Source organism: Stomoxys calcitrans, chromosome 1 (genome assembly GCF_963082655.1).
Source record: "Stomoxys calcitrans chromosome 1, idStoCalc2.1, whole genome shotgun sequence".
Taxonomy (NCBI): Eukaryota; Metazoa; Arthropoda; class Insecta; order Diptera; family Muscidae; genus Stomoxys; species Stomoxys calcitrans.
In genome coordinates, this window is record NC_081552.1 from 239,641,067 (window position 1) to 239,652,256 (window position 11,190).

An 11,190-nucleotide genomic window follows, 5' to 3' on the forward strand; every position below is an offset into this window, starting at 1 on the left:
AAGTGATCCGATGGACACAATAAGGATATCAAATGAAAGGTATTGGAGACCCGAAAACGAATATGATATTCAAATTTGGGTCCGAGTACCCAGCGGGCCTCCCCAACCCCAAAACTCTTCTAAACAGATATTATCGAAGTTCATGTCAAAATGGGACTCAAATGAAAAGTAGTAAGCAGTAGATTACAAAAATGGCATAAAACATTAGGTCCAAGTAATGGGAGGTCGCCCAACCCCAAATGGGCATATTAGCCGACTATGGCTCTATTGAAAGGTATTTGGAAGTAGATTACGAATATGAAATTAAAATTTGCGTTCAAGTTTAGTTGGCGCTTTTCCCCCTAAAGATACGTTAAATGGGTTATTTGACCCATTATAACAATATGAGACTCCAATGAAAGGTATTTGGGAATAAAAAGCGAATTTAATAATCAATTTTGCTGCCAAATATTTTGGGATACGCCCTAAAGCACCCCCTAAACTGAACTTCAGGAACCGAGCAGGGGCAAACATCTCACATATCAATGAGCGCTATCCGATTCAAGTTTAATCTCAATGATAAGGGACCTTTTTTATAGCCGAGTCCGAAAGGCGTCCCGCAGGGCGACACCTCTTTGGGGAAAATTTGTTCAATGACCATGTATGGCATTGTACCTCGCAAAAGTCGCCAACATTAAGAGGGGATAACCACCGCTTTGTCCGATGTTCTCGCCAGGATCCGAACGCGTTCACTCACATAGGCTACAAAGGCACGAATTCTTTATCCGCATTCAGGGCGGAGTGTCGCCACCCTTTAAAGATATTAGAGAGTTAAAGAAGGCACAGCGGAGAGGACCCGATTCGGCGAGTAGATCCCATATAAACCGATCTCCCGAATGGACTTCTTGAGCTCCTGCAAGCCACAATTTTTATCAGATTTTACTAAAATTTGATTAAGATAGTATTCTGCTATGATTTCCAACAACTGTGTCAAGTACGGTCCAAATCGGCCAATAACCTGATATAGCTCCCATATTAAAATAGCTCACATGTAAGGACTCAAGAAGTCAATCAGCAGATCGGTTTATATGGGAGCAAAACCAGGTTATAGACCGATTTGGACTTTACTAAGTGCAGTTGTTGAAAGTCATAACAGAACACTACATGTAAACTTTCAGCCAAATCGGACAAACATTACTGCTTGTAAGGGCTCAAGAAGTCAAATCGGGAGATCGTTTTATATGGGAGTTATTGGGTTGCCCAAAAAGTAATTGCGGATTTTTTAAAAGAAAGTAAATGCAATTTTATTAATACTTAGAATGAACTTTAATCAAATATACTTTTTTACACTTTTTTCTAAAGCAAGCTAAAAGTAACAGCTGATAACTGACAGAAGAAAGAATGCAATTACAGAGTCACAAGCTGTGAAAAAATTTATCAACGCCGACTATATGAAAAATCCGCAATTACTTTTTGGGCAACCCAATTTATCAAATTATACAAAGTGGCTTTCAGAGGCTCAAGTAATCAAATCGGGAGATCGGTTTATATGAGAGCTATGCCAGGTTATTGACCGTACTTGAAACAGTTGTTGGAATTGAATCAATTAATTTTATGACTGAAAGCGATTTTAATTTTTTTCTGTGGAGAGAAATTTAATTCAGACATTAAATCATAAATTCCGTCTTTGATCTCTTTCTCCTGATGTCTTTGCCATTCAATCGCACAAACCACAAAATATAAAATTCATTGCATTCCCGCTTTGTTATTGTTGTCGTAACCACATTTTCATATGGAGGTGGCGATCCTCGTCAAGCTCCTGTAGGTACACCGTGAGAATAGGGTGGCCTTTGGTTATTGAAAGGCACCAATAACTCGCCTTGTCATATTGAGCATCGTAGGCACTCAGTATTTGTGCAAGAGCCGGGGCCACCGTAGCGCAGAGGTTAGCATGTCCGCCTATGACGCTGAACGCCTGGGTTCGAATCCTGGCGAGACCATGAGAAAAAATTTTCAACTGTGGTTTTCCCCTCCTAATGCTGGCAACATTTGTGAGGTACTATGCCATGTAAAACTTCTCTCTAAAGAGGTGTCGCACTGCGGCACGCCGTTCGGTCTCTGCTATAAAAACGGAGGCCCCTTATCATTGAGCTTAAAACTTGAATCGGACTCAACTCATTGATATGTGAGAAGTTTGCCCCTGTTCCTTAGTGGAATGTTCATGGGCAAAATTAGCAATTTTGCCGGGGCCACCCGACCTCTCACTGAGACTCTCCACTCGATACCGCTGATTGTCCGCGACTGCAGTTACAGCTACTCCGGATGGAGCATTCCACTATCCGAAACCTGTGGGCGCGCCTGATAGCTCGCAGCTAAGCTTCTCGTGACAGCAATGAACACCACACAGATCGAACCTCCAGCTTGTGTGGTGCTCACAACTATTCCCGATTTGTGTATATAATAAGCAAATTCTCCCCCATATAGAAGTGGTTTCTTGGAAATTTTCCATCATATTCCTTAAACGTATTCGTATTTATTTTGCATTTTTTTTTTTATTATTATTATTTTAACATCTTTTGATTTAATAAATTTACAACTAATACAAAGAATCGCTAAATAATAAGCATTTTTTTTTTTTGTTTTTGAAAAACAACACAGTTTGAAATTACGAGTATGCACAGGGGGTAGATAGTTGGTTTGTTCTAGTTTCAATACAAAATCGAAAAAGGTGATAGCGTTTAATCCTAGAAAATGAGCAAATAATATGACAGACCTCGTTTTGTGTTGTAGTAAAATAGATTTAAGTAAAAACTTATTATGTTAGAAATAATTTAAAGAATTCAATCTACATTTAATTAAAAAAAAAAAAACAATCTAAGATAAATAAAAAGAATACCTGGGAAACATAAAACACACACACCATATCATTTGGCTTAAATACACAACAATTTTTTATACAGAGATTATTGGTAGACTTTATAAGGGAATTTGTTTTCAATTTTTCAACATTTCCTCGGGCTGACATGCAAAGATTTAGAGAACTTTATGGTGTTTCTTTTTTTCTTCGACAAAGACATTGGGTAAATGGAAACTTGGAAAAAATGGACTTTTTTTAGTACATACATCGCAAATTGCTTTGAAATAAAACCAAATTAGCAAAATCTAGACAAATTTTAAACCATCCGAAATTGTTATAATTAATGTATATGTATATATAAAAACTTAATGTCTTCTTAACTTTTAGCTATTAAATAAAATGCATTTAAATTGTCCTCAGCTAAAGACACATTTCTTTGCCCAACTGCAAAACATTTTGGGTGGGACATGAAAATATCTTAATTTGAATATAATGTTCGAACCTACTGGCTTTCGATTCAATAAACCTTTCGTTTTTTGTCTTACCATTTGTATACGATAAACTTAAAAAAAAATTAAAATTTTTTAATTATCGATACTCAAATAAAAAAAAAAAAACACAATAAAACTGAGATGTTTTGGTATTGGCCTTTAAATAGTAAAATAAACTTTTTTCCATTTCTCCGTTTTTGGTTTGGCGGAGTAATGGCTACAATTGCTCTTGGTTGTTTCTTATAAAACCACTGTTGTTTGCTGCCGCTTTACAAAAACAAAAATGTGCGAAGTAGAACAATTTGTGTTTGTTTGTGTGGAGCTCTTCGTTTTGAACATGGATTTTCTGCTTGATTCTACGTTTTTTTTTTTTTTTTGTTTATCTTGAGTGTGTTTCTGTCTGGACTTGAACTTCGCTGAATCAACCTTCTACTGGAACTACTTATAGGATCGCCAAATTTGCCAAGCACAAAATGCTGCGGAAAGCAGTGTAACACTACGATGTAAATATTTGGTTTTTGTATTGGGCTCATAGCCCAAGATCACAGGGGATGACACATCGGCTAAAGGCAGTTTAATTAAAACTTCTTCGTTATTTTCAACCTGCAATAGAAACAGAAAAATTAGTATGGGCTTTCTTGCAGTTTACCAATATTGATAAAAGATAAGAAATAAGTAAAATCGTGCTAAGTTCGGCCGGGCCGAATCTTGGAAACCCACCCTACATACCCACCCTACATACTAAAAAACTTCTCTCAAACCAGCAAAGATTAAAGCTTCTAGGAACCGAACAAGGATGATCGAGAGACCGGTTTACATGGGAGCTATATCAGATTATAGACTGATTTGGACCGTACTTGGCATAGTTGTTGAAAGTCATAACAAAACACCGCATGGAAAATTTAGGCAAAATCTGATGAAAATCGGGGCCTCCAGAGGCTCAAAGAGTCAAATCGATAAATCGGTTTATATGGGAGCTATATCAGGTTATAGACCGATTTGAACCGAGCACACTGTAGGAAATCATATCATAGCAAAATTTTCGCCTTCTAGGGGCTCAAGAAGTCAAATCGGAAGATAGGGTTATATTATTGGGTTGCTCAAAAAGTAATTGCGGATTTTTCATATAGTCGGCGTTGACAAATTTTTTCACAGCTTCTGACTCTGTAATTGCATTCTTTCTTCTGTCAGTTATCAGCTGTTACTTTTAGCTTGCTTTGGAAATAAGGGTAAAAAGGATATTTGATTAAAGTTCATTCTAAGTTTTATTAAAAATGCATTTACTTTCTTTTAAAAAATCCGCAATTACTTTTTGGGCAACCCAATATAATATCAGGTTCTTAACCGATTTAGACAGTACTTGACACAGTTGTTGAGAGCCATAACAGAACACTATGCAAAGCCAAATCGGATGAAAATGGAGACTTCCAGGGGCTCAAGAAGTATAATCGGGAGATCGGTTTATATGGGAGCTATATCAGGTTCTAGACCGATTTGGACCCTACATGATACAGTTGTTGGGAGTAATAACAGAAAACTATGTGCAAAATTTTAACCAAATCGGACAAAAATTTAAGCTTCCAGTGGCTCAAGAAGTCAAATCGTGATATCGGTTTATATGGGAGCTATATCAGGTGCTTGATCGATTTGAACCGTGCTTAGCACAGTTATTGGAAATCATATCGAAATACTATGTGCAAAATTTCAGCCAAATTGAACAAAAATTGCGGCTTCCAGGGACTCAAGAAGTCAAATCGGGAGATCGGGTTATATGGGAGCTATATCAGGTTCTTAACCGATTTAGACGGTACTTGACACAGTTGTTGAGAGCCATAACAGAACACTATGCAAAGCCAAATCGGATGAAAATTGAGACTTCCAGGGGCTCAAGAAGTATAATCGGGAGATCGGTTTATATGGGAGCTATATCAGGTTCTAGACCGATTTGGACCCTACATGATACAGTTGTTGGGAGTAATAACAGAAAACTATGTGCAAAATTTTAGTTAAATCGGACAAAAATTTAAGCTGCCATTGGCTCAAGAAGTCAAATCGGGAGATCGGTTTATATGGGAGCTATATCAGATGCTTGACCGATTTGAACCGTGCTTAGCACAGTTATTGGAAATCACATCGAAACACTATGTGCAAAATTTCAGCCAAATTGGGCAAAAATTGCGGCTTCCAGGGACTTAAGAAGCCAAATCGAAAGATCGGGTTATATGGGAGCTATATCAGGTTCTTGACCGATTTAAATGGTACTTGGCACAGTTGTTGGATGTCATAACAGAACACCATAAGCAAAATTTTAGCCCAATCGAACAAAATTGCGACTTCCAGGGGCCCAAGAAGTGAAATCGGGAGATCGGTTTATATGGGAGCTAAATCTATATCTGAACCGATATGAGCCATTTGCTATCACCACCGACCTACATCAATAATAAGAATCTGTGCAAAATTTCAAGCGGCTAGCTTTACGCGTTCGGCCTCTATCGTGATTTCGATAGACGGACGGACATGGCTAGATCGACTCAAGATGTCCAGACGATCAGGAATATATATATATACTTTATGGGGTCTTAGATGAATATTTCGAGGTGTTACAAACGGTATGACTAGATTAGTATACCCCCATCCTATGGTGGTGGGTATAAAAAGGAAAAACGCAAATGAACCCCAAGCTATGATGAGCTAATTAATAATTTCTCACTTGAGCATGACTACAGTCGGGTTCACTTATTGGGGTTCCTAACCACGGTTTACCATCACTCAGCAAATCTGCGGCTACATCGTCTAATCATTAAAATATTCATTACCCGGTTAAAGAATAATAAAGCATCAGGTGGTGACGATGTCCGGCAAGGGATGACTATGAGCACCACACTGGTTGGAACTATTGAGCTCCGATTTGGGTGGTTGTCATAACTGATTTGTCATAACTAGAACCTCAGCTGCTAGCTTTCAAACGCGTGCATAGGTTGTGGATAATGGAATGCTTCGAAAACGGAGTAGCTGCAATTAAAGTCGCGGACAATCGGAGATATCGAGTAAAGCATTTGAGTATCCGGACGGCAATGGCTCTTGCTTAAATCGAGGATAGCTCCTGCCACATGTAAATGTCGATTCTATGGAAGCCGGTTGTACGACCGTCTTTTTTCGTAATGGAAGAGGCACATGCGGTAGTGCCTTCACCGCAAGCTTTGTTCCGTGCCGGTATTCCGGGCCGTGGTCCTGTTCGGTTTACCAGAACCGCCTCCATCATAGATCGGTGTCGGTGAGGTGTAACTGATGCTTGGTGTGGATGCATTTTCGATCTTGCTCTGGCCTTACAGCCGTATAATCGCACTGAATATGTTCCAAGGTGCTGAGCGAACATAGACAACAGTGGGTCACATGGGTTGTTTTTGTTGTTGTAACTCAGTAACTCTGCGACTAAAATGGGGTGCGTCCAGAGGGATCTGGATCTAAGTGGAGTGGATCTGGCTGGCAGGTGTCGTATGGTCCCTGGTCACAACCAGGACAAACATTTTGCACATCTGCATCAATCCTTGCTCTGTAGGCATTGAGACGGCTGCATCTGCTGGAACTTAATTGAGCCACAACTACAATGGTTTGTGGGGGGGAGGTCTATTTCTTCAGGTGCAATTATAGGCGGTCGTTCTCTAAGGGCTAAATTCACCCGGTAGCTAATTATCCCATCTGCTACAGTGTCTGCATGAATGTTGTCTAGACCCGCATGACATGACGCTTGATCTAGAGATTGTATCTTGTAGTGCTGAACCTCCCGCTCTAGATCATGTAGATCCACTTTAAGACTTCACTTCTGAGCGGTGGATACCTATCCACAAGATGATGATTTTGGATGGTCCTTGTCATAAGAGCCCAGAAGATATTCCTTCGGACCGGAATTAGCTTGCTCACCTATAGGAGCTAGACGAGGGTCGCCACCTCCACATATAGACATGTGGCTACCACAACAACAATCTCAGTCTATAGGAAGAAGACTCGCAATGTAGAATTTACAAAGAAAGGATCGTAAATTTGCCCATGAACATATCATTAGGGAACATAAGCAAACTTCTCACATATCACTAAGTGCGGTCCGATTCAAGACTAAGCTCAATGATAAGGGACCTCCATTTTATAGCCGAGGCCGTTTGCTCTGCATTTTTAGGGATGGGTGTAGGGTAGATGTAGGGCCATAACTTGATAAAGTAACAAATCTCGATTAGAATCATAAGACTTCCCTTCGGGAGTTCCACCGATTCTTACCAAAATAATGGAACCATACAATTTTTTGTTTATATATACGCAAGCAAGAAATGAATTTTCATTTAAACTAATTGCCGATAACATAATCTCTCTTTCCAAGGAGATAAGATAGCTTCCATATACGTGCTGTACATTTAGATTAAAGTTTACATAGCATAACAATATTTACTTGATGAGGTTCATCACACTTAAATAAATGCCCCATGTAACAAAAACAAAAGATTTATGGGGGTATATACTAATACTGTGTAACAGTGGCTCAAGGTATTGAAACTAATAAAACAAAGGGAACCCTTTGGCAGGATAAACCATTGATTTCGAACTGAATCAATTAGCCATTGTTTAGACAAAGTAAGTGGATGTGGGATGCATTACACATAACTGCATATCGACGTTTCTCTCCGAGTAAGGGACGTTTCCAATATATTTTAGGCGGAGATTTATGCGATTTCTGAGATGGCTTAGAACCAGCATCGATTTCGCAAACTACATATGATGACTACTTGTTCAAACACCATTAGGGCTCAGATAAGCCAACGATCTTCGCGGTTTTAGAACTACCGAAAGATTTATCTTAGTTTCGGGTAACAGAGAGTTCTTTAAAGTGGAGTGATATCCTCGGAACCATGTATTTTATGGTTCTCCATTTAACTTCCTCTATATGACATTGAGATTGTTCAGGTCAATGGTTTCAGGCCCTGATATTTAAGAAATCTGCTGTAGGGTGAACACAATATCACCGAACTTACCGCCTATTTCTTTGTAAGAATTTTAAGTTATTCGCCACCAAATCTATAGCCAATTTGCAACAAGGACTGTGGAGCTACGTCGGTGGCGAAATGTTACTAAATTGGTGACGCATTAAACAGCTATTTCATGTCCTCCGCATAAGCTCCAGGAATTTGTGATAGTCAGAAGTAGAAATAATTTCGTTAAGTCGTTTGACGGCAACACTTTGGTTGGAGACATAGCTATTCCCGGCACGGGATAGCTATGAGCACCACACAGGCTGGAACATTGAGTCCGATCTGTGTGGTGTTCATTGCTGTCACGAGAAGCTTAGTTGCGAGCTACCGGGTCCACGGCTTGTGGAGAGTAAAATGCTCCATGCAAAGTAGCTGCTACGGCAGTCGCGAACAATCAGCGGTATCGAGCGGAGAGTCTCAGTGAGACGCCGAGCGGCACCGGCTCTTGCACCTAACACTGAGTGCCTATGATGCTCAATATAACAAGGCGAGTTATTGGCGCCTTTAAATAAGCAATGGCCACCTTGTTCCCACGGCGATGGGTTCTTTGGACCGGTACGAGCTTGCTCACCTATAGGAGCTAAACGAGTATCGCCACCTCCAGATATAGACATGTGGGGTTCCAACAACAAAAAACCTGGTTAATGATAGTTTAATTTCAAGACAGAGCGTTTTAAGCTTTCCCCAAATGTTGTTGCATAGTGTAATTAATACATATATATCTGATTCATTACCACAAACTATCTATCCATTTCAATATATTTTAATGCCTAAAATCAAAATAAAAACAGTCAATGAACTTTGATTTGTTACTAATACCTGGTACTGGCAGCAGGGATCATAGTTCCATGAGACGGTGTAAAGACCGGAACAGAACAAGGACACAGCACACATGGGTCCAGCTATAACAGGTTTATTGTGCCACAGCAACGATGACAATAGCGAAGCTAGGCCTGAAACTACAGCGGTCTTGTGCAAACAATTTCCCACCGTAATCCAACGTCCAGTCTCATCGCCTAAACGTGGTGGCTCTATGATAATGTAATCCGCTTTAGCCTCCAAAGCCTTGTCGAGTTCGGCTTCAAAACGTTGATGGGCATCGGAGCTGTCATAGACCTCACGGATAACATGAAATGTGGGCACCTTTTTATTACTGCAAAGAAACAAACAAAAAAAACAACGAACAACAAAAATTAGAATTCAGAAAATATTCAAAATAAAAACAGATGATATGAATGGCAGCAGCAAGGGGAATAGGAGATATAGAAGTGATAAAAAGTAGCACGTACACATTTAAGTTCAAGGTCAGGGTTCTGAGATTTACTGAGATACACGGATGCGCCATGAAAAGAGACATCGGCTACCTCACCACCCCTACCACCCACCACACTCATTCATATTTGTAGGTATGTGCAAACGAGTGAAGAGTGTAAACATGATGGTGCCAACCGTGAATATGGTGAGGGACAGACTGCGGCGAAAGCTAAGAGCAAAAAGTAGCCGCTTTATTGCGAGAGCACATAAAAAAAATGTAATGAGTCTACAACACCAATCGCCAGCTGATAACTGATTATATTTATGTGGTGATATACGAAATCATTTTTGGCAATATTTGCATTTTTTTTTGTCTCTTTTTAATAACGAAGACAATGACACTTCCATTTTTGCTCCAAAGAAAAAATGCATTGCATAACGCAGATGACCAACAACAGCGATTTACATCCGATACTGGGAAAGGGAAACTGCCAAAGCAAGCCTTGGATAAAAACCCTTATTTACATACATCTCTCAACTGTTCTCTAATTTGGCCTCAGACCAGCACAAGACACCTCAGGGCAATCGGAAAAATGTTGGTAATGGTCCAGCATCCAACATCGAATTTCAAGTTTACATTATTCATCTAAATTTGTCTTGTTGCACTAGACTTACCCATCGCCTTCAACAGCAGATACCATTTTATGGGTCGTTTGTCTATTATTCGATTGCGTTTTAATTATTAATAACAATTAAAATTTTGTCGCATATATACCCAAATGCAAAATTAAAATCGGCGAACAAGAAATTTGCTTCACACTACTCACAGAGCTACACACACACAAAACGATTCGAGGAAAAATTAAGTTTCTGTTTTGGTTTTAAGCTTCCATTCATTCATAGCAATTGATAGCTCAACTTGCACCATTGTGAATGTCTCATATGTCAGATTCAAGGATTAACATCCCCTTCACACGAAACATTTGCACAGAGAAAATACTTTTCACACATTCGCACAGTGGGATGGCAAAAAAATAAGTCTACCATTTTGGAACGGATAGAGATATCTTCATGAAATTTTACATGGTTATAGCTGAGGTGTTATCCAGTTTATATTTTATAGCCCTAGAATTCCCAGGGGCCCATTGGTGGGCCTTCAAAGTTGGTCACCTCGGCCCTACAAAACTTTGTTCAAGCTGACAATAGCGCATTTAATGTCAGAATTTCAATTTTTTTGCTGGAAAGTGCTTAGACAGCCTTAGGGCCCTGAAATTTTGCTTTTAGACTGGATAACACCTCATCTATTACCATGTAAAATTTCTCTATCCGTTCCAAAATGGCAGACATATTTCCACTAATTCTTTTTCAATCCCACTGTGCGTCGTTTTTTTAATAATGGCAGGTTGAAAATTCAACATGTGGCTTTAAAAAAATAAATGTTGATTTCCCATGATCAGAAAAGTGGAAAATCGATTATTTCATTTAAGCATGATACTTTTTGTAATCACATGTAATTATAATGTTTGTCAATTAATATACGATTCATCATTTTTTCTATTACACCTGTATCACGGCGGATTTAAAAAGGTGG

At 39.3% G+C, this 11,190-nt stretch overlaps 1 protein-coding gene across 2 annotated transcripts; it reads right to left on the reverse strand.

Annotated features, from left to right (window-relative positions):
* Nucleotides 1-2,492: 2,492 nt before the first annotated feature.
* Nucleotides 2,493-10,457, reverse strand: LOC106091809 (transmembrane protein 11 homolog, mitochondrial). Of its 2 annotated transcripts, XM_059360317.1 has the most exons (4): nt 10,375-10,426; nt 10,275-10,316; nt 9,165-9,498; nt 2,493-3,930 (listed from the first exon to the last, which is right to left on the reverse strand). In XM_059360317.1, exons 2-4 carry the CDS (start codon nt 10,298-10,300, stop codon nt 3,766-3,768), a joined length of 525 nt encoding a protein of 174 aa, XP_059216300.1. In that variant the 5' UTR covers nt 10,301-10,316; nt 10,375-10,426; the 3' UTR covers nt 2,493-3,765. The 2 variants fall into 2 exon arrangements, with proteins under 2 accessions (XP_059216300.1, XP_013113928.1); XM_013258474.2 differs by having other exon boundaries at nt 10,275-10,457.
* Between the last annotated feature and the right edge of the window lie 733 nt (nt 10,458-11,190).